Source organism: Vicugna pacos, chromosome 16 (assembly GCF_048564905.1).
Source record: "Vicugna pacos chromosome 16, VicPac4, whole genome shotgun sequence".
Taxonomy (NCBI): domain Eukaryota; kingdom Metazoa; phylum Chordata; class Mammalia; order Artiodactyla; family Camelidae; genus Vicugna; species Vicugna pacos.
Genome location: NC_133002.1, coordinates 36,077,416 through 36,099,951, shown reverse-complemented (window position 1 = coordinate 36,099,951; position 22,536 = coordinate 36,077,416). Strand labels below are relative to the sequence as shown.

General features: G+C 55.1%; 2 protein-coding genes and 3 long non-coding RNA genes across 5 annotated transcripts; 3 read left to right on the top strand and 2 right to left on the bottom strand.

Moving 5' to 3' along the window:
• Positions 1-400: 400 nt before the first annotated feature.
• LOC140686116 (uncharacterized) lies at positions 401-9,638 on the bottom strand. Its single transcript, XR_012059631.1, has 4 exons — positions 9,514-9,638; positions 2,773-2,966; positions 1,760-2,127; positions 401-1,172 (listed from the first exon to the last, which is right to left on the bottom strand). It is a non-coding gene; the product is annotated as an uncharacterized lncRNA (long non-coding RNA).
• On the top strand, positions 7,784-11,323 carry HOXB9 (homeobox B9). Its single transcript, XM_072938871.1, has 2 exons — positions 7,784-8,396; positions 11,068-11,323. The coding sequence occupies exons 1-2, from the start codon at positions 7,880-7,882 to the stop codon at positions 11,301-11,303; spliced, it is 753 nt and encodes a 250-aa protein (XP_072794972.1). The 5' UTR covers positions 7,784-7,879; the 3' UTR covers positions 11,304-11,323.
• Positions 8,283-21,965, top strand: HOXB8 (homeobox B8). Its single transcript, XM_072938872.1, has 3 exons — positions 8,283-8,396; positions 19,498-19,969; positions 20,783-21,965. The coding sequence occupies exons 2-3, from the start codon at positions 19,546-19,548 to the stop codon at positions 21,085-21,087; spliced, it is 729 nt and encodes a 242-aa protein (XP_072794973.1). The 5' UTR covers positions 8,283-8,396; positions 19,498-19,545; the 3' UTR covers positions 21,088-21,965.
• Positions 12,422-14,817, bottom strand: LOC140686115 (uncharacterized). Its single transcript, XR_012059630.1, has 2 exons — positions 13,858-14,817; positions 12,422-12,713 (listed from the first exon to the last, which is right to left on the bottom strand). It is a non-coding gene; the product is annotated as an uncharacterized lncRNA (long non-coding RNA).
• Positions 15,005-15,607, top strand: LOC140686305 (uncharacterized). Its single transcript, XR_012060026.1, has 2 exons — positions 15,005-15,148; positions 15,379-15,607. It is a non-coding gene; the product is annotated as an uncharacterized lncRNA (long non-coding RNA).
• Positions 21,966-22,536: the final 571 nt, after the last annotated feature.

The window sequence follows — 22,536 nt, the reverse complement described above, 5'->3', positions numbered from 1 at the left end:
CGGGGCAGGGCAAAGATCATGGCGCCTAGAGATGAAACAAGGGAAAAACCCGCTTTCAGCGGAAAGATGCAAAGAACGGAGGCCAGGGCGTGGCTGCCAGAGCCAGGGCTTCAGCAAGGAAGGACCGGGCGCCTGACTCTGCCCTGGCGAAGAGCGGGCAGCCGAGCGGAGGACGTGTGTGGGCTCGGCGGGTTTTCAGCGCCCTCGGCGGCCTCCAGCCCCCCGAGCGCGGAGCCAAGTCCGAGGGCCAGGCCGCTTCTCTCCACGCGGACACGGTCGGCCCGGGAAAGAAAGGGCCGAGCGGGTGCTTCCGCGGCTCGTAAATTTGTTTCCCCCTTCCTCTAACCCGCTCCCAGCCGTCTTTCTTTTCAGGACAGGAGGGGATGTAAACCGTTTGAAGTTCATCAACACGGTGAAGTTTTATTGTATTTCCGGTCCCCAAGATTTATACCCGGGAGGGGGAGCGGGCGGCCCCGCAGACTCCTGCGCTCCCTCGGACTTCCTCGCCGGACACGTGGCCACTGGGACCCTCGCCCCCGGGGCGAGACCAGGAGGGAGCCAGGCCGGGCGGACGAGACCACTCGCTCCGCACCTCCGCCCCCTCCGACGGCCGCTCCTGCCCAGCGCCGCCGCCGCCGCCGCCGCCCAGGTAAGTCCGCCGCTCGGCCCGCTCGGCCACCGCCGGGTGCGGGGTGTGTGCCTGGGCACCTGTGAGGGGTGTGGGGTCTGGAGGGGCGGAGGTGGCAGTAAGGGACATCGGTGGGAGGCGGGGAACGAAGGGTCCAGGCTGAAGTTCAGGAAGGAAGGAGCAAATTTCCCCGTTTCATCTGAATTCAGAATGGATTATCTTACCCGGGACAGCTCAGCCTCTGCGGAGACAAGGCCCCAGGACATTTTGGGCAGGGTGACTTTCCAGCGACTGTTCCAGGTTACCTCAATTTCCTTTCCAGTCCCGTTGCTTGTTTGCTCCCAAGTCTTCTGGATGCTTTTGCACGCTCTGCTTTTCCGGCTCCCTCTCCGACTGTCACTTTCTCAGCATTCTTTCTCTCCATTCTCCTGTCTGTTCACATTTCAAAGTTGGGGTTTCGTGTAGGGCTTGAAGAGTTGACCTCTCAGACCTACCCTGGGTGACTCTGGAGCCGGCACTAGCCAGATGGCGACTGCAGACGTACCTTGAAAACAGTTTGAAGTTGAGAGGGAAATCGTTTTAGCTGTGGAGACCTCCAGCTTCAGAGACAGAGGCTGAGAGGCAGTGACCAAGCAGGTATATGCCCAGGGCCCAGCCCAAGCCTGAGGCTGGGCCTAGGCCCCCCACAACCCTGCCCCGGACCAGGGCTCCTGGGAGAGAGCAAAAGCTCCTGGATCGAATTGGAGCTGCCAGCACCAGCTCCAAAATGGTTTTGCCTGGAGTTCTGCCTCCAGTTTTTGGATATGTTGTTTATTAGCAACTGTGTTCTATTTGGGAAGAGGTGGAGGAAAATGAAGTTAGCCGGCCAGCCGTTTAGGCCCACAAAATGGCTGCAGGGGCCTGCCCCCAGTGAGCCCTTGACCTGGGGCTTGAACTGGAACTGCTGAGTGAATTAGGTAGTTTCATGTTGTTGGGCCTGGATTTCTGAACACAACGACATTAAACCACCCGACTCACGGCAGTTACTGCTCCTCGCTTAGCTGGAGGAGTTGGGGTGGGGTACATAGTGAAGCAGAGTCAGGATTACTGTATCACCCTTGCAAAATGGTGAAGGGCTTTGAGGTTTCTTACCCAGGAGCAGCAAGGATGCTCCCCAGAGCAGAGATGTGGAATGTTCTCGGGTGTCTTCCCACTTCTGTGTTTAAGTGGGTGTTGGGAGGGAAAGGGGAAGTGGGGGAGCATTCCACTCTCCAAAGGGACCTTGCTGGGCTGTTCTACAGAGCCAGAAGGGTCTTAGGACTTCAAGCTTCCTGTCTTGGGGTCTTGCGTTCTGTTCTACATTCAGACTTTGCAAAGAAAGTTCCCCCAACTGGGCAAAGGCTTGATTTCGACAGAGACACAGGGGATTCTTGAAGTCTTTGTAACTCTTTGCGGGGTGGACAGGGCTGCACTTTAACAGGAAGCTTCAGGTCCTTGGAGAGGGCTCAATCTGTCCCATTCTGAAAGGGAAACATCAGGATCCCTTGTAGCCTCAGCCCACAGACCCCCAGGGTCCTTTCTAGGGCCCCCTAGTGGGACAAAGGTAGGTCCAAAAATTTTTCCCCTTCCTAATCCCTCAGTGATTTCTCTTCCCCACTGAGTGGCCAAGACTTTCCTGTAGATCCTTGGGCTGGGCTGTGGGTTTACTTAGGTCTGGAGTGCCACCCCCACCCTGGGAGATGATGAGGGGCCTGTCTTGCTGGCTAGTGGGAACCCCAGACTTTGTTAGACAGTTCAGCCCAGACTGATGGAGTGACAGGAGATGGGGGGGGGGCAGGGGCAACGCTGTGATACCCTCTTTGACCCCAGCCCTCTCCAGGCTGCTGGCTCTCTGCCCAGGAAAGGAGTAACTAGAAGTGCTGGCAGAAGGAGGGGGACAGTCCAAAGCATAAGCTAACTTTTGTTCCCAAACTTTTTTCCCCCTGCTTGAGGCAGAGGAAATGTAGTAAGGGGCCTGGGGGAAGAGGCCCGACCGGATGGGGCTCTGGCGCCAGGCTGACTTGGAGGGTGAAGGGTATCTCTGAATAAGGGGCCCCTTCCAGGGTGGAGGAGGCCCTTGGGAGACCCACCCTCAGCCCCCGGAGGAAATGCAGCCTTCAACTCACTGTCCTGGTGAGCAAAGGCCAGCAACACTGTCCCTTGATGTTTTCTTGTCCCCCGGTCTGGGGGAAGATGGTCTGGCATGTTCTGCTGCCTCACCTTACTTCTCCCTTGGCCTCTCACAAACCTGCCCCGCCACTTGGAGCCTGACTGTCTTCCATCTCTGGCGTCCCTTGGCCACCCCCTCCCAGGAACAGCGCTGTAAAATGAAAAAAAGGGGGAAGTTAGAGAGAAAGGAAGAAATAAAGTCTTTGGAAAGCAGAGAGTTTTACAACAGCCACAGGTTTTATGGAAGCAATTCCGTAATAACCTTCTACCTGCTCAGCTCCTTTCCGCCCCGCCTGCCGCCCACCGCCCACCCCGTTTGGCCTCCTGGATGCCCCCTCCCCAGGAGTCAGCTGCCCCCAGGGCCTTCCATATTCCTGAGGGCTCATAGTTGGTAAGAAGATTTTCAAAGTCTTCTTGGGCCACTGACCTCTCCGTCCTTCCTTTCACATCCGACATCCTGGGAGGGAATTTGGGAGAAGATTTCGTTACTTTACAATTAAAATCTTCACTCAGAGGGTGTGGAAGCACCAAGGATTGAACCCTTGTGCTCAGATTCGATGTGGTTCCTTTCGGAGGCTGTTGCATGGAAGGGTAAATTTCTGGGGACCTTGATTCCCTCCCACTTGGAGCAAGTGACCCCACACCTCGTTCTTTCTCACAGTGGGGCTACACTCTGATCCTGGGTCAGAAGAAATATCTCTGGGTGCTTGGGGGCAGAGACATGGGGACTTTGCTAATTTCGTTGTACACAGCAGTGCTTTTTTATGGTCTCCACAGTTACCTGAGAGCTTTCACATTCAATTCATCTCTGTCCACTGGTCAGATTTACACTTGTGTGGGACACACTTGTGCATGTATAACAGTGCCTTCCTCCCCATGTCCATCCCTACCATGAAATAAGCATCACACGATGCATGCTGTCCCTGCGGTTTGGGGTAAGATACGCAGTAAAGGATTTCATGGTCAGACAAAAAAGCCACAAAATTTCGTGACCTCCTCTGGGCCAATTTGAGGCATTTTCTTCACCTTCCAGAGAAATGTTTTAGAAGGAAGCTGTAAAAGAATCCAGGTGTAAGTCACATGTGTTTGTGGATACAGTGTGTATTTTGCTTGAATACCGAGTCAACAGTCAGATTTTCAAGTGACGCTTCTGAATTAGCTAATGTTATAAAGCCACAATTCCAGTATGCAAATACTCAAGTTTTTGCCCTTTCTATAAGTGTGTGATGGTTATAAAAATGTACATACATTTTGGGTCATAGGTCTTCTGATAAGAGCAGAATTGTAAACCCATATTATTCGCAGGGGTTATACACGCATCCACATGTGTACCATTAGATCTTATATACAAATGCCCAAATGCATTCAGTATTATAGTTGGGCAGATTTATTTATTACATATTCTATACACAGCATAGAGCACAGCACACTAGGTTTCCGTAAAGAAATACTGATTTGAAATATGCATACAGGAAACACACACCTATTCAAATACAGCATGCATAAATTTCAGCTTAGCTTATCAATTAAAATCAAAATTTCCCCCTTTCCACTTAGCATTTTTCTCTTTATTTTTCTCCTTACTTTAATTTCCTTCCCTCCGTCCAGATTTTTTCTCTCTCTTTTTTATTCTCTCTCTCTCTCTTCTTATAGAGGACCCTTCCAAAAGCAGCCCTTAAACCACAGGCACTCACCGGCTGGTCCTGGCCAGGGCTAGCCTCTGCTCTCCCCACCTCGATCTCATTCTTGATTGCTCTGGGCCCCACTGTGGCCAGAAGCTGCAGCTTTTCCCTGCCTGCCCTTCCCGGAGCTATCAGCCACTGGCCCCAGTTGTGTTCAGGCGTGGCTCCCTTGCAGGGAGTGGCAAGAGGCTTCTAGAGGGTTTTTCTTCTTTCCCTCTAGGATTGAGGAGAAGTGGGGAGCAGTTTGCTCTCTCAGGATAAAGTGACACCCACTCAAGAAGCCCCTCTATTAAGCCCTAGAAACTGGGCTCCAGGGGCCCAAACCCTGTTTGTTTCTCTCCCTCATGGTGGGTACCATTGTCTGGGAAGGAAAACAAGGGTGGGGGGGAGGTCCATAGGCTCTGGGGAGAGCACCCAAACAAGGGTCTCCCTCTCAGTGGACCCTTTAATCATTTGCCTGTGCTGGAATTGAGCCCCAATTTGGGGGAACAATGCTTTCTAGAAAGCCTGGCTGCGGTGGGACTTTAGCTGGTTCTTCTGGATCCTCACCTGGAGGAGACGAGCTGCGGGTGCAGACTCCAGGGCTTGGGTGCTGGTTCATTCTCTTCCCTTCAGAGTCACCGCTCCTGAGAAGACTAAGCCCTCCAAAACCTGTCACTTTGGAATTCTCCCCACCCCCAGCTTGTTTGTGAGCAAAAGCTAAGTTCTGGTCTTAGAAAAGAGGCCTGGGTCCCCTTCTTACCCAGCACCCAGGAGCCCCCAGGGGTTAGGGCAGCTCCCAGACAGCGACCCACGAACCTGAACCCTGTCTGCTGGGACATGCCACCACTGTAAGGCACAAGTCATGAGCCCAATGTTCTTCTCCCTCTAACCTCTTCCCTCAACTAAGTGGCTCTCTAGACTTCTCTCTCACTGCAAAGAGAAGCGGCAGCAAAGCCAGGGCCAGAGTGGGAACCAGAAGGGCTGCGGTCGGAACCCAGCGCCTACACAGCCCGAGTCTTAAGAGCAGCCCGGTGCTGTGACTTTGCCATAAATAAAAGAGCCCCTGCCCACAATCCACATGTCCTTTTGGGCCCTAATTTATATACTACAGAAAGTCATATACCCAGACCGCCATGCTTCACAACACCATTATTTATAGCGGGAGATGAGATTTTTTTTTCCTGAAGAATATATTTATTACAGGTAAAGCCAACAGCAGACTCCCTATGTCTGGTAAATGGAGAACAGGTGCTTTGCTTTAACTGTGATTCATTCGCTGGACGCCCAGCTTTCTTGATGGCGAGTCCAGGGAGCTCCCTTGACTTTCCCAAGCGTCCAACCGCTACTTAGAAGAATTTGCATTGGATTTCTGTTTCCCCACTTGGGTCCCATGGAAAAAGCAGCTCTTCACGCTGTTTGGTTCCGGATCTGCTGGGCTGTCGCCCTCGGAGAGCTGGGGTGGAAAAGGAGGGGGCCGGCTGGGCGCCGGCATTGATCTTTAAAAAATCATTTTGAAATCGCCATAATGTGAAGAAATATGGCGCTTTGCCCTCGTATTTCACACGTAATGACACGAGATGGCTTCATTTGGAAAGAAAAGCGGGCGGGAGTGTATCTGTGTGTGTGCAGAGGTGATCCGCAGCCTTCTGCCCGGCAGAGGGGTACATGGCCAAAATGATAAAACCTCAAAATAGAATGGTCTCGCTTTTGTTAAAGTGACTGGGCTGGGGCGGCCTATCTTATAAGGGCCAGGATCGGAGTGGACTGAGAAAATTGGCCCCAGCCTTGCCCCTTAACTGGACCGGAGGAGAATCTGGGCTGTCTAGGGGCCGCATCTCCCTGAGCACCCACACCACAAGAAGCGACTGCACCCAGGGCAGAAGCCGGGGGAGCGACCGCTGGAGATGGGCCAGGAAGCCAGTCGGTGGTCCCCGGGGAGCCCCAGCACAGGGCCGCAGAGCAGATATCAATAAAAACGGGCTGTTTGGAAGCTCCAGCGAGAGTCTGCAAGAAGGAAGGCAGCTGGAGGGTGGGAGACTGACCCTGCAAGGCTCTCTGTCTACGCTGGTGCCCAAGAGCTATATTTGGAAATCCTTCTAAGGCGCAATACCGCGTGAGGAGCCGGCAAGAGAGGCGAAAATTCGGACTCACCTCCCTCCCCACTGGATGGAAGAGGAGCTAACTCTGGACCCCTTCCCACACCTCTGCTCTGTTGACACCTTAGGGAAGTTCCTTAATCCTTTCTGATGTTCAGCTCCCCCATCTGGGCAATTTTAAGGGCCTGGCCCGCTCTTAAGAGGAGGGAAGGAGAAATGGCTGTGTCCCTCCTCCCTTCTTTCCTCTGAATGACCAGGGCCAGAGAGAGGCTCAAGAAACTTAAAGAAGCTAGTTGTATAAAACTCTTCAGAGGCTCAACTTTCCAGGACCTAATGAATCCCTTTAACCTCATGAGGGTTCTAATTTCAAGACAGCTACATTTTTGGACAAGATCCTTAGACACTCACGTCCTTTTATTCCCCTCTCTCCTCCCTCAGCTACTGAGGGGTCAGGAGAAGCTCCCAGGCCTGTAAACCTCCCAAACTAGTTACAGAAAGCCCCCTCCAAAGCGGACGCATTCTGTAAAACCCCAACTTCTCCCCATCCCTTTTACTTCATCTCCAGTGGCTTTCTGGTGCACTGTTGTTTAATCAACATCTTGTGTCAAGGGGACAGAGAAGAGGAAGCGAGGGCCGGCGGGGTGGAGTGGAGGTGTGTTTGTGGTGGGGACAGGACCACCTCCTCTTTAATTATGCTGTGGGCCTCTCTGGCTGCTCCCCAGGCTGGGGCTGTCCCCTTCCTTCTGCCCTGCTCTCCCTCTCTCCCTCCTGGACCCGCCTGGGGAGAGGGCTCCGCAGCCAGCGTCCCTCCCGAGGCAGCCCGCTGCTTTCCCCTCCGCCTCTCCTCCGCCCCCGCCGCCCCACGTCGAGAACTGCCCCCCTTCCTGCAAAAGAGGGGGGGACGGGAGGCCGGCAGCTCCGGCTGAGGTTACGTGGCCGCCGAAGCCCTGACGTGATAGCACATTGCATCAGCATAAAACAATCCATCCTCGATATGGAATGCGGTGCGGACGGATGACAGCGAGAGCGCAGCCCCCTCGCCCGATTGATTTATGTCGGAGCTGACGCTTTATCAGGCAGTCGGAAAAACTTTGACCAATCATTTTGCAAGGAGCGCTGAGCCGGGCTGCTCCACTGTACTTTGTTGGCTGAGAAGTTGAGCAGGGGGTGGGGGTGGGAGGGTGGGGGGCTGGGGGGGTCGCGTCCGAAAGCCCTCACACCGGTCTGGGTGCCACCTCTCCCTGCTTGGGCGCCGCGCGCGAGCGCTTCCCTTCCCCCTGCGAGCGCCCGGATAATGTCTGAGAATGTCCATTTCTGGGACGCTTAGCAGCTATTATGTCGACTCGATCATAAGTCACGAGAGTGAGGACGCGCCTCCAGCCAAGTTTCCTTCCGGCCAGTACGCGAGCCCCCGGCAGCCGGGCCACGCGGAGCACCTGGAGTTCCCCTCGTGCAGCTTCCAGCCCAAAGCGCCGGTGTTCGGCGCCTCCTGGGCGCCGCTGAGCCCGCACGCGTCCGGAAGCCTGCCGTCCGTCTACCACCCCTACATCCAGCCCCAGGGCGTCCCGCCGGCCGAGAGCAGGTACCTCCGCACCTGGCTGGAGCCGGCGCCGCGCGGCGAAGCTGCTCCGGGGCAGGGCCAGGCGGCGGTGAAGGCGGAGCCGCTGCTGGGCGCGCCTGGGGAGCTGCTCAAGCAGGGCACGCCCGAGTACAGTTTGGAAACTTCGGCCGGCAGGGAGGCCGTCCTGTCTAATCAAAGACCCAGCTACGGGGACAATAAAATTTGCGAAGGAAGCGAGGACAAAGAGAGGCCGGATCAAAGTAAGTTATAAAAAGTGAGGAAATACCCAGGCCGAAGGCCAGGCGAGGGGGAGGGGAGGGGAGAGGCAATAAACTGCGGACAATGTGAAGGGAAACCGCGGCGGTGGCCCGGAGAGCGAGCCGGGGCGGAGGGAAGAGGGAGGGAGGAAGAGAGGCAGCTGGGTGCCCCAGAAGGGGAGACTGAGGTCGCTGGAGAAGCGGCGCCCCCACTCCTCCAAGTGCAGGAGGGACCCGGAGCGCCGGGACCTGCTCGCCGCTCTCTCGGCCTTCCTTCCCTCACGCCCCGGAGGCCTGGGCTGAAAGCCCTGGAAGAGGCTGACGACCGCCGGCCGCGAGAGGAGCTGGTGGGGCCCGGGAGGCAGCCAGCGAGGCCGAGAGCCCGCGCGGGCCAGGGCGGGAGCGCACGGGGCTGCCGGGCACCGCGCGGCTGGCAGAGCTCCCTGCGCCACGCGCACACCGTAAAAGCCGGCCAAGGGGAAGTGGGAGGGGGCTCATTAGGATTTTATTTGCGATGCAACAGCTTGGCGGAGGATTGTTCCTAGCAGATCTCCCTCAGTAGCAGCTCAGTGTCCGCAGCCGGCGCCGGGAGGGGCGGAGGAAGCCCGGGACCCGGTGACTGAGCCCCCTCCCCGGATGCGCCGGCCCCTCCCCGGGAGCCTTCCCTCTGGTCGCCCCCTCCCCTCCTTGGCATCCTTGCCCGGGTTGCTGCTTCCTTTTCTGCGGCCCCTGCTGCCCTCCGCGGGGCTCCCTACCCCCAGCCGGAGCTGTCCGCCTCGCGGGGAGTCGCGGAATCGCTTCCGAACTTAGGGGCCCGACCGCCGTCGTGGAGGAGAGATCCCGAAAGGACCCTGGGGAGGGGAAGGGTGGGGAGGAGAGAGGCTTGCGGAGAGGCGGAGAACTTTATCCTCTGAAGGTAGTTTCCCACCATCCCCTACTCCTCCAAAAGCACCCTCGCCAGCACCCCAAGTCTGTCTAATTTCCAGGAGGCTCTGCTAGATAAGGGGGTGGGGGGATTCTAGTATTTTTCGTTTTTAAGGTGGAGAAGGGTTAATTGGTCGGGGGGGGGGGCCTCAGCCCCCAAATGATAACCTTCAGGTCAGTAGGGACAAGTACTCACCCCTTACTCTTTTTGGAGAGTGAGGGTCAGATTTTTTAGTCTCTGCTTGCCCTGCTGGATTTCCCACCAGCAGAGAGGCCCAAAAGCCCTTTGGGGGCACCTCTGCCTGCTGGAGGGTAGAGAGCTGCCCCCCTCCCCTGAGGTCTCTGTGAGGTCCCACTACCTCCATCCCTCCAGGTTGAATCACAGGAGCTGGTGTTTGGGTAACACAGGGCTCTTCCCAAACCCTCCCTGTTCACACCCAAACAAACCCCCCACCTCAAACCCCCAAACTCTGCTTGGAAAGTCCATTATTGCAAGGCAGCAGTTTGGCTAGGATCAATTATTAACAGTTTTTTCCCTCTTTCATATTTAATGCGGCTGCGGGTCCCATCCCAGGCAATCACATTAAGGAAATAGCGCTGCAAATTGGTAAGACACGGTACTTAGTGTAGGATGAATCAGATTTTTTTAAAAAAATCAGTGCTTTTCATTTGGGGAGGAGGAATCTAGCAGAGTAGTGGCTGTTATTTTTAATTGGCTCTGCTTTATTTGGTAACTTTTCTGAGTTCAGGGGTAAGGAGAAGAGAAGCCTGTATATATTTTTGTTTCCTCTTTGCCCCCTCCTCCACTCAATCACCCCTTTCTCTGTTCCCCCTCACCGCATGGAGCCAGTTGGAGTTAGGTGTGCTGTGAAGGACTTTTGTTACCCTCACATCATCCATGACTCCCCGCCTTGTGTCTGGAGCAATCTTGTTTCCCAATTTCCCTGAACTTGCTTTAACCAAACTGCGAGCTGAGCAGGAGTGGAAAAGGAGACTATTGCAACCATAAGTTATCTGTGAGCCCCCAGCGCTCCCTTGTCCACAGGCTGGAGTTGATAAATGGTTGCAATTGGGTTGCATGTGAATTGGAGTGTGCTAGATGTTTGCGTCTCTAAATGTGAACCCATATTTGTGGTGTGTGTGGCGGGTGAGAGGGGGGAGGCGGCAAGATATCTACAGAGACACATGCCTGCTACCATGTGGCCAAGAGACACAAGCTTGTGATCGAGGCAGGAGGGTGCACTCAAACTGGACTGGAGGGCCAGGAGGTCTCTTGGCTGTGGCTGAACAGAAGCCACTCTCATCTCCCCTAGCCCAGTCCTTGTCTCTCCTCTCAGACCTGGAGCCAGAACCCTTCAGGTCAGCCACCCCTAGTTACTCTGGTAGTGCCATAGCAGGGCAGCCGGGGGACTTTAGCCAGGTTGGGCTCTGACCTGGGTCCTAACCAATTCGGACCCAAGTGGAGAAAAAGACTGAGAGAGAACCTGAGGCGGGGTGAAGCTCGTGAAGTGCTGAGAAGTCTGGTACATGTTCGGCTCCATCCTTTCCAAATAACTCTCACCTGAAGGTGTCTATAGCAGCTCCTAGCCCATCTATGGGACCTTTTCTGGGAATCTGAAGGCCCCGGTGCCCCTTTCCCCAGTGCAAGATGGGGAGTGGAGACCAGGGGTGTGCGCCCTCTTGGAAGGAGAACATGGGATCCCTTCATCCCCTCTTCCTTTCTTTGATTCTATCGCTGCTTCTCTTTCAGCCAACCCCTCCGCCAACTGGCTGCACGCTCGCTCTTCCCGGAAAAAGCGCTGTCCCTACACCAAATACCAGACGCTGGAGCTAGAGAAGGAGTTTCTGTTCAATATGTACCTCACCAGGGACCGTAGGCACGAAGTGGCCAGACTCCTCAATCTGAGTGAGAGACAAGTCAAAATCTGGTTTCAGAACCGGCGGATGAAAATGAAGAAAATGAATAAGGAACAGGGCAAAGAGTAAAGATCCCCCGCCAAGCCCTCCCCAGCCCTTCCCCATCTCACGCTTATTTATAAGTGATGGCTGCAAAGCCAGTGCCGTCTGGGGTGTATTCAAGTGAATGGGGAAGGGAGTCTTTCTCTTCAAAGTCCTTTTCTGCATCTAGAGCCTCACTCCTTTCCTTTGCTCTTACCCATCCTTCTCTTCTCCCTGGGCCTCAGGAGGAAGTTTGATTGATTTAGAAGGTAGATGTAGTTGGTTCCTAAGAAAGTGATGGGCCACAAGGAAAGAGAGCCCCTAGTAGAGTCCCCAGAATCCCTCCTGTTTTTTCTGGAAAGCCCCAGCCCCTCACTTCCAGCCTGCCCGGTCTCCCCCACCCCCCACCGCCGCACCTATCCCAGAGTCACCCAGGGACACTCCAACTGCACACAGCCCAGCAGATGCCCGCATGCCTAAAGCCCGGAGCCCCCCCACCCCGTACTAGTGGGAAAAGCTCACAGTCAACACTCAAATGAAGTGACACATCAAATACAAACCATCACACCCCCAAATCTGGCAGAGCAGCCCACACACCGTCAGACAAGTCCAGGCTCTATCTCTGATGCAATACACACCGGAAAGGGGTCTGGGGACACACTCCTGAATGAGGCGCTGCAGCTCAAAAAGGCTCAGCATGTCTCACCACCATCCCCATGGAATCCTTAACTGTACTCAGCCACAGACTCAAGGGCAAATGGGGTAAACTCAGCTCCCAAACTGGTGGGCCAGAAAGGGCGAGGAAAGGCAGCGGTGGTCTTAAAAGAGTCTTCTAGGTTTTACGGTGGTATTCCACATACACACATTTGCTGCAGGAAATGTTTAATTCTGCATGTTGTTTTCCTCTCCTTCCAACAAAAGGAGGTCAAATCGTGGGTCGTGAGCCTTGACAATGTCGTCCTCCCGTTCATCTGTGCCCCGCTTGACAGAGACTGTAGCTTCTCTTGCTCCACACCGGCCCTGCATTCTTCCGCATCCTCCCCAGCTCTGAAATCAACTCTTCGGCCAATCCACCTTGCACCAGCGAGTCAAGCCGCCCCTGTAGCAACCCCCCTCCGCCCTCCATCCCCTGCTAGCTCTACCCCTCCATAGGCAGGAAAGCCTGGTCAGGAGAACCCAATGGAGAATTTATTGTGAATTGATTCCCGGCTCCTTTCCGAAGGCAAGTTATGGAGAACAGGGAGGAGCGAAGGCTCCCTGGCACGCAGAGCTTGACAACGTTCCTCCCGTCCTGCTCAGTCCGACCCATGCGGAGGAGCCCCCGGGCCTGGCAGCTGCTACCCCAGCACAGAAGCGCAGAAACCAGCCCCAGGGCCGGGCTTTACCTTCGGAGTCTCGGGCCTGGATGGCGATCTGTGCGGCTGCTGCGCGCACGCTTCTGGGGAACGGTCCCGCGTGCTAAGGAAAGAGGCAAAATCGCACCTAAGCATTAGGCCGGAGTTTATGCTCAGCTTCTCCCCCACCCCTACCCCACTTCTCCATTCCCCTCCAATCCCGTGGACTCTTGCTCCTGCTTCTCCCGACCCTGCAAGGGGACATTCCAGTAGAACTTTTTTTTTTTTGCTTTGTTGGTGGCATTCGTGAAATTGTGCTGTGTTTTGTGATTTCTTTGGGGGTGATTGTCTCGCCTGTTTTCAGTTGTCGCTTATATGGGAGGGTTGTGGGTGGGAGTGGGGTGGGTGAGGGGCTTAGAGCTCTGATTGCTGTTTTGGAAGAAAAAAAACATAAAAAGATCAAAAAATATATATCACTCTAGAAACAAATCTCTGCTTGTGTCTTATTCCATCTTGGCTTTCCTCACTTGGCCAGAGGTAGAGATCTTGGTTCGAAGAGGGTGGCTTGGACAAAAGAGAGACTTTTGTGCCCAAGAGATTTCTCCTTAGACCTTGCAGGCAGTCTTCCTGGTGGAGCTGAGGGCTGGTCCAGACCCAAGCTCCCAAGATCACTGCTTAAATTGATCAAGAGCCTTCCAACAGGAGAGCTGGGAGGCTGGAGGGTCAGAAAACGAAAGATGAGTGGTTTGGAGAAGGATCTGGATCTGGGTTTGCAGGGAGCAATGAGACTTTCCTCCTAAGTTGCACTGGAGGCTTGCTACCAACTCCAGAGCCAGAGGGAAGGCAAGGCCTGCCCTGCCACTCCTGGAAGCAGGTCCTCTCTTACCTGGCTGAGAAAGTCACCTTGGTTTGGCCACTTTAAAATATCATGCAAGTGAGGAAGCTGGTAACTTCCTTCTGCTGTTCCCTGCAGCACAGGGACTGGGTGTAGACAGAGGCCTCCAGGAGGCCAGGCTCTCCTTTCTTTTGCTCAAAAAGAATGAACCCTTTCGGGTTTTCAGTCCCCACCTGGAATTTGAGGCTCCAGTTTGAGCCACAGTGTAGCAGCCTTGGTATAAGGTGGGTAGAGTTTGGTCGGGGTGGAGGCCTGGGGAGGCAGATTCTACAGGCTGGAAGTGAGGGTTGAATATGGAACAGAAATGCTTCAGGAGAAAAAAAAATCCCCTTCCCCGTCGGACCCCAGAACTAAATTCGGTTTCAAGGTGCACCTTTCTGTCCCTCTCAGACTATGGTGTCCCCATCAGAGCCTCATATGGAGAGCGCTGTTCTCGGCAGCCCGGTCATTCTCATCTAGGCGCTGGGATTCCGCTTCTAACGGGCTGGCGCTTGGGAGCTGGCCTCCTGCCTGAGCCTCCCATCGGGCCCACCCAGCGGCGCTGCAGTCCGCGGAGACCCTGAGGTTGGGGTAGAAGTAGGGACAAAGCATGACCCGCGGGAAAGGAGCTTGGAAGTAAAAAGGATGGGCCTACCCCTCTCCAGCGAACAGAAGGATGAACCACTCCGAGAGCTAGCAGGAGGCTGGAGAATCGAAGCTCCTGGGTATGGCAGGGCCCAGACCCGCAGCCTCCAAGGAGGGTTCCATTCCGTATATAAAGTGAATCTGCCTCTAGAGCTTGTGTAGACTAGGCTCCCTCCCCGTCCTGGGCTCCCAGGAGTCAGCCCGCGCTGAGAGTGAGCGGAGAAGGCCGGATTCCGCCAAGAGGAAGCGCAAAAAGTGAGGCAGGAACTGTACGGAGTGCTGCGGGGCAGGGGCAAGGGCGCCCGGGGAAGCCTCCGGCGGCGTCTGAGTCCAGAGCCCGGGGTGGCTTCTTTAAAGACAAACAAAGGCGAAGATGCGGAGGCTCGGAAGCCGGAGATGGGGAAATCTGCTGTCATAAAAGAGAGAGAGATTCAGAGAGGGGGACCGGGAGAGTGCGAGACAGGGAGAAGCCGGGAGAGGAATTCAATGCCGTGTGCGCAGCAATAAAAGAATATGACCGCTATAAAAGTTTATAGCGTATAAATTTCTGAAGGTTAAGAAACTAAACAGCAGCAAAGCAAACAGTGAGGGGAAACTTTCCGGAGCTGAGAGAGCCACAGCTGGGCCTGGGCTCCGGGCCTGGCTGGCGAATGGGTGGGTCTGGCTGGGCCGCCCCCACTCTCACCCGCCCGGAACGCGGGGCGCGGGGTTTCCGGGGGCCCCAGGGGGCAGAGAGGGCTGAGGAGGAAGAGGGGAGGGAGGAACACTTTGTTGTCACAAATGCTTCACGGAACGCAACTGGGATTCCGTCTTTGTTCTTTGCACCCCCTCAAATCGGGCGTCATAAAGAGAAGCCCCCGCACGCGCCCGCGCGCGCGCACACACACGCACACGCAGGACCGGCGGGGCCAGACGTCTGGGCGCGGGCAGCCTCTTGATCCTTTTACAGTCCTGTCCCTCTCTCTCAGGCCTCCTTTCCCCCAACAAAAAGCCCAATTGTTTCTCCTCAGAATTTGGAACAATCGTGTTGGATTTGAAAGGTGCTCAGCTCCCCCTTTTACGGGCCATAAACGGCGCACTGCTCGGCGGTCTCCGCCAGAAATTAGGGGCTGGGGGCAGGGGAGCTTACTGCTTCTTTTTCCCTCCCCACCCCCTCGCCTTAAAAAAAAACTTTTTAGCTTATCTGCACAATTTCAATACCGTTTCCTGATTTCTGATGCCTTTTTTCTCGCCTGCTCTCATTTCCCTCCCCTTCTGCTAATAATGAAAGTTTCTCCGCTGGTCGCCGCGGCGGCTGGCTCTCCGAGAGGCTGGCGGAGCTAGTTTTTCTCAGGACGGCCGCTAGATGGCACCCTTGCTCCACGTGAAAAGCCCCGACGCGGCAGCTGCCGGGCGCGGGTGGCTGCACCTCGCACCTCAGTCGGCCCTGAATCTACGAACTGAGCGCTATCAGAAGTCATGAATAATTTGCGCGTAATAAAAATATAGGGTTCATTATGGCCGTTCTCCACTTTTTATAGACTTCAAATATAGTGGTGTTACCCCCTCTCTTCCTCAAATGGTCAGTTTTCCCAGGAGGAGGGCTCAGGGCTTCTCATCTTGTTTCTGTATTTGATGGGACAACAAATGCATGAGAAGGGGGAATAATAATAATAACATGAATAGTGGGTCCAAATTAAATAGGAGAATTGATTCGGAAAAATGAGATAATCCGGAGAGGGGGGCGAGAGGAAGGTCTGCGGATGCGGGTGAGCAGGTCAGGTGAGAGGGGCGAGCGGACAGGAGAAGGTCGGACGGAGAGGAAGCTTCCCCAACCTGCTGTGGGACTGGCGGGAGAGGGAGTCGGGTGAGCCAGCCCCGGGGTGGGGTTGGGGCAATTTGGGGGAAACGGATCCGTGGCTTTGGTGGGGATTCGGAGGTGCCCAGAGACAGCGGGCGGCTCCACACGAACCGAGGCTCTGGAGCCTTTGTATGTGGCCGGGGCTGGGCGGGGCGGCGCCGGGAGACCCAGGCTCGGCGAGGGGCTTCCCTTGAACCGCGAGGTGCGGGGAGGCTCGGCTATTTCCTCGGTTGTTCTGGGCGCTCCAAGTTGGGCCGCCAAAAAGTGTTGTGTTTTCCGGATGGTTGCGGGGACAGGCGCGGTGCAGGAAGCAAGGGCTCGGTGCTCCCGGCGTCCCGTGGCTTCAGGTGAGAGTTCAGGGCTCCGTGAGCCACAGCCCGGCCCCAGGCAAGCCTAGGGACGCCGATCTCTTCGCAGTTTAGCAGCTGGAGGCCTGGACTCCGGGCATTTTCGTTCTGAGACCGGTGCGCTGTCAGCCTCCCCATAGCCCCTTGGATTCCAAATACTGCACTTCCTCCTGGCCCGGCCCGATCCGTGCCCCCCATCCGGACAAACCTGCGCCAGAAATAGCTATCCGTCTCCTTAAAATTAGCCCCACCGCCAGCCTCTCCTCTCTTCCCCCAGGACCGGGTGCGAAGAGGAAAGCGGAGTTTCTCAACTTGAGTTTCTCTAATAAATCTGCACTCCGTTGGGTGTTTATAAATTATCTCCTCGCTCCTTCTTGTTTTTTCTTATAATAGAAACATTTTCCTTCCATCAGGAATTTCTGGCGCGGTGTAGGGATGATTTAGAACAAGCCATTGAATTTCTACCTCACCGGTGAGTCCTCAAATCATGACCATAAAATCGCCGGCACTTGATAAAAATGTTCGCTTCGGCAACAACTTAACGCTGCCTTCCGCTGCCTCACCGCCCCCTCAGCCTGGCGCTGAAAATTCAAGACCCCGGTTCTCTCCCCTCCTTTTCTCTTTTTTCTCTCTCCCGTTCAGCCCCTCTCCCATTCTCCGGATTCACTTTTGAAGGACCAAGTGTCCCCACTGGTAGCATCCTCTTGGAAAAGGTGATAGTTTCATTTTTACAAATATTGGGGTGAGTGGGATCCCCAAAAATCACCCCTCCAAAAGCAAGCAACTCTCTCGTGAATAAACAATGGATGAATTGAATGTATCTGTAAAGCCTGCACCTTTGTTATTAGAAATTTTCTTTCTCTCTCTCCCCTTTCCTTCCTTCTTTCTGTCCTGTTCTTTTATTTCTTGGCCAGTGAGTCACTCCAGGAGGTCATTGGTTTGGACCCTCAGATTGGGGCCTTCTAAAGCCTGGCCACCATTGCCTCTAGGCCTGGTAGGCTGGAAGGCCAGGAAAGTCAACTGGCATGAGAGTGTGGCACCCAGTCAGCTGGGTCCTATAGTCTGTGTTTCAGGCCCCAGGTCCTCAGGCCTAGAGGGAGAGCCGGGTTTAACTAGAAGTTCCCAAGGGAAGAGGGGAGAAAAAGGGAAAATCAGTGGCCTTGCTGCATCCAAATCCCTTCTACCCCAAGGTCAGTTTTGGTAGTGACAGTAGTTCAAAGGACAGTGAAGGCTAAAAGGTGGCCTTCCCCAAAGGTACACACTCTGCAGTCACTGCTCAGGGCAGAGGAGGGCACAGGACAGTGGGCACCAGGGCCAGGCGCCAGGTCCTCGGTTTCCAACAGTGGCCTCCATTGCTCTTTCTTCTCTTTGATGTGCTGATGGGCCTGGCAGTGCCCTCACCCAAGGGTGCTTTGGAAGGTGTGGAGGACTGGCCTGGGAAGATTGGGAGCCAGCTGGGCATGGTGACTGGGTCCCAAGGCCTGGGTGCAGGACTGGGGCAGCCCAACTAGGTGTCATTCTGCTGGTGGCATCAGGCCCCTGACACATCACACAGAATTGGTCTCCCAAAGGCTTGCTGAGTCCCAGTACCTTCTAGGGACTCCCTTCCCATTCCAGCAACCCCCCTTCCAGGCCACCTGAGGTTGTGTAAAACTGCAGAATCACAGTTGCAGGGCAAGCTTTGCTCAGGGCTTCACCTCTGTCCATTAAGCAGAAAGTTTCATCTCCTTCTCTGGGTCCTTCTTCATGCCTCCCAGGACCCCTTCTCCAAGGAAAATCCTTGTTTGTTTGTTTAATGAAGGAAAGTTGGTGACTGGCCTGGGTGGGCCTGAGAGGGGGTAGTTTGGGGGTTCTGGAGAAGGAGTGGGGGCAGGTGCTCCCAGAGCTGAAGGAGGCAGAAAATCTTGCAAAAGTCACCGTTTGCACCGAAAAAACCTCATAATCATTCTCATTTCGGCTTTGTCACCCCCACCGTGCTGCAGTCAGGCGGCGGGGGCGATCGAAGCTGCAGTTTTATAGCTGTAGAGGAAAGAACTCGTAAAATGCTAACAGCTTTTATGCGCTGCGGCATAAACAACAACAGACTCGGCTTTATTGCGTTTTATAGTTTGTTAAAGAGTTTACAGCCGTTTTTTGGGGGCCGGTTACCCAGCCAATTCCCTCCACACGATAGTTAAACCTTTATCAATAATAAGGAAATTGATCATTAAAGCTTTAAATATGACTACCTCGTTTGTTTGAAAATATGTTTAGGAGAGGAAGCTGTATGATTTGATAACTTGTATTAAAATACCAATTACATTTATAGGACCTTTTAAAACTCGGCGCAATTAAACCGTGTTCTTTTACATTTTTCCGAAGCGACCCTGACATTTAAAAACTCCAACTGCCTCGTTAAAATCGCGAAATTAACAGCGTGCCTGCGCCTGGCGCGTTGTGTATGTGTGTGCGTGTTTTTTTCCGTGACTCCCCCACATCAGTCTTTGGGGGTGGTCTGCGAAGGTATTTGATTTGTCGTGAGGCGAGAGATATCTCATTAATGTAGGTAGTTAAACAGATTTAATCCGTATTCATTCTCTCTCCCCCCTCCCCCTCTCTCCCCCTCTCTCTCCCTGGGTGTTTTTTTTTTTCCCTTCCCCTCCTTTTTTTTTTTTTTTTCGCTCTCTCCTCACTCCCTGGCGCTCTCTCGCTCTAGCTCTCTCTCTCGCTCGCTCTCTCTTGCTCTCACCCTCGCTCTGCGTTCTGTCCGGGAGGAGTACGGAGAAGCCAATAGGATGCGGGGTCTCTAATGGATGCAAATGATCATGAAAAGACAGTGCAAAATATGAAACAACTCATTTGCAGGGAAGTAAATCACCGAAAACTGTTTATGAACTGGCATCCCTTCTTCGAAATGTAAAGCGAGGACCTCTTTAAGTGGCGGTATATTTTTGTTTGGGGGGTGGGGGGTGGGGGGAGGGCGAGTGAGCCGCGGCTGCCATGCAAGCTTAGACTTTTGGAGGCTTCGCTGTCCTTTTCTATTCCTGGAAATCACAAAAAGTGTGGTGGCTTCGAGATCTTCTTCGCCTTTTCTTTCTTTTCTTTCCCCCCCCTCCTCCCTTTCCCTCTCCTTTCCTGGCGAGGGTGACTAGGAGCCGGCGAATCCGCGTTTTTTTTCTCTCTCTCTCCCTCCCTTTCCCCCTCCCCACCCCCTCCCCAACAGCCCCCAACTACAGCCGCCGCCGCCGCCGCCGCCTCAAAATTCAATAAAATGAGCTCTTATTTCGTCAACTCACTGTTCTCCAAATACAAAACCGGGGAGTCCCTGCGCCCCAATTATTATGACTGCGGCTTCGCCCAGGACCTGGGCGGCCGACCCACCGTGGTGTACGGTCCCAGCAGCGGCGGCAGCTTCCAGCACCCGTCGCAAATCCAGGAGTTCTACCACGGGCCGTCGTCGCTGTCCACGGCTCCCTACCAGCAGAACCCGTGCGCCGTGGCGTGCCACGGGGACCCCGGCAACTTCTACGGCTACGACCCGCTGCAGCGGCAGAGCCTGTTCGGTGCGCAGGATCCAGACCTGGTGCAGTACGCCGACTGCAAGCTCGCCGCCGCCAGCGGCCTGGGCGAGGAGGCCGAGGGTTCGGAGCAGAGCCCGTCGCCCACACAGCTCTTCCCCTGGATGCGCCCGCAAGGTGAGCTCGCGTCGGGGCCGGCGGGGGGAAGGGAGACCAGGGGCCCAGGCCAGGCAGGGGGCCGGGCAGGCCGGGCGCGGGTCTTCCAGCTCCTGGAAGACCTGCTTGCTCCTTTCAGATAGCCTCTCCCTCCTTTCCTTCCTTCCTTCTTCCCTTCCTTCCTTCCCTCCCTCCCTCCTTCTTTCCTTCCTTCCCTTCTTGCTTTTTTGTTTCCCTTGAAGGAGGTCGCTAAGCGACATTTCCTGAATCCATAAACCCCTCACCCTGCCTGACTTTTCTTCTTCTTCCCCTCCTTTTTTTCCCTTTTACTGTTTTATGGGGGGTAGTGGAGAAAGGGTGGTGGGAGTGGGGGCGCTCAACTTTTGCACTTCTCAATTGCTTTATAGTTTAATTACCCTGAAGAAACTTTTCTTCTGGGGCAGAGGCTCTGGGGGCTTTTCAAGGTGGGTCCATTCGTCCCCATCCCGGCTTTTTTATTCTTATTTTTCCCCCTCCTTCACATCCTTCCTTCTAAAGTTTATGGCACTTTTAATAGATTCAACCATCCCCGCCCAACTCTCTGGTGCTGGTTACCAGGGGAGGGGGCTCCCCTTTCTGGCTCCGTTAGATTCAGTGGTGTCTGATCCCCCTCACCCCCCCCCTCCGCTGACCGCGGCCTCCCAGCGCCCCCGCCCCTGCGCGGGGTAGAAGGTCCCCTGCCCTTATTATACTGGTCTCCTAGGCTGGTTCACGAATCTTCCAACCTTCTCCGTCTCTGCCCCCTCCCCCACCCTCCCCTCCCCTCTGTCTCGCCCTTTCCCCCATTCCCAGCAGCCGCCGGACGCAGGCGAGGCCGACAGACCTACAGCCGCTACCAGACCCTGGAGCTGGAGAAGGAGTTCTTATTTAATCCCTATCTGACTCGCAAGCGACGGATCGAGGTATCGCATGCGCTGGGACTGACTGAGAGACAGGTCAAAATCTGGTTCCAGAACCGGAGGATGAAGTGGAAAAAAGAGAACAACAAAGACAAGTTCCCCAGCAGCAAATGCGAGCAGGAGGAGCTGGAGAAACAGAAGCTGGAGCGGGCCCCAGAGGCGGCGGACGAGGGAGACGCGCAGAAGGGCGACAAGAAGTAGGCTCCAGCTGGGACTGCCAGGGCCGCGGCCACCCTGCGTCCGCGGGTTCCCCGACCGCGCCGCCGTCGCCTGCCCCCGCCCAAGAGAGCTCTGGCCCCGCGAGCGGGGCCGGGAGCCTGGCCTCCCACCGCAGCGTCCCCGCCGCGCCAGTCCCCGCTAGTGGTAGTATCTCGTAATAGCTTCTGTGTGTGAGCTACCGTGGATCTCCTTCCCTTCTCTTGGGGGCCCGGGGGGCAAAGAAAAGGATTTCAAGCAAGGACTCCCTCGCCCTGCGAGGGTGAGCGGCTGCGGCCTGGCTGAGCACCCCCCATGCCCCTGCCCCGTGTAAAAAGCCTCCTTGTGCAATGGTCTTTTTTTTCCTTTGAACGTGCTTCTTTGTAATGACCGAGGTACCGATTTCTGCTAAGTTCTCCCAACAACATGAAACTGCCTATTCACGCCGTAATTCTTTCTGTCTCCCTCTCCTCTCTCTCTCTCTCTCTCTCTCTCTCTCTCTCTCTCTCTCTCTCTCTCTCTCCCCCTCCCCACCTCGTCCTCATTTCCCCCTCCCACCCCCTCTCCCCGCTGCCCTCCCTAGCTCGCTGCCTTTCTCTCTGGCTTCTCTCTTTTCCCACTCCCCCCCCACCCCCGCTTTGGTTTGACAATTTCGTCTTAAGTGTTTCTCAAAAGAGGTTACTTTAGTTAGCATGCGCGCTGTGGGCAATTGTTAAAGTGTTCTTAGGTTTACTGTGAAGAGAATGTATCCTGTATCCGTGAATTGCTTTATTGGGGGGAGGGAGGGCTAATTATATATTTTGTTGTTCCTCTATACTTTGTTCTGTTGTCTGCGCCTGAAAAGGGCGGAAGAGTTACAATAAAGTTTACAAGCGAGAACCCTAGACTGGCCCGGCCCGCGCTCCTCATTTGCTCCTGGCGCCTTGCAGAGCTGGGGGGAGCCGGTCACCGAGATTCTGCGCCCTCCAGGCCAGGCCAGGCCGCGGAGAGGAGGGGGCGGGGGTTGGAGGCAGGTGGTGCAGTCTCTTGGCCCAGGGGCGCAGGGGGTGAGGGAGGCGGCTGCGCATGATTGGAGGAGAGAGGAACGAGGGAGGGGAGCCAAGAGAAACCCCCTCCCTTCTCATTCAAAGGCTGCCGGGCCCGGAGACCCTAGCGCCCAGGCCACGCTGGAGAGATGCGCCTGGGCTGGTGGCTGTATCCTCCCACTTCCTCCTTTGTTTTTGTGTTCCCTCTCCTGCATGTGTGTGGGCGTATGGGTTGGTAAAGGTGTAGTGCTGGGCTGCTAAACAAGCTTATACTTTTATTTTTACTGGACTCTGGTGGGGGGAGCAGGAGAAGAGAGATGCTCTTCCCTGCCTCTCCCTTTCTGAGACTTGGCCACCTTCACCCAGCTCTGAGGTGGTGGCTTGCAGCTTTCCTTCCTTTTGCTCCCTTTGCTTCTCCGGCAGCCAAGTT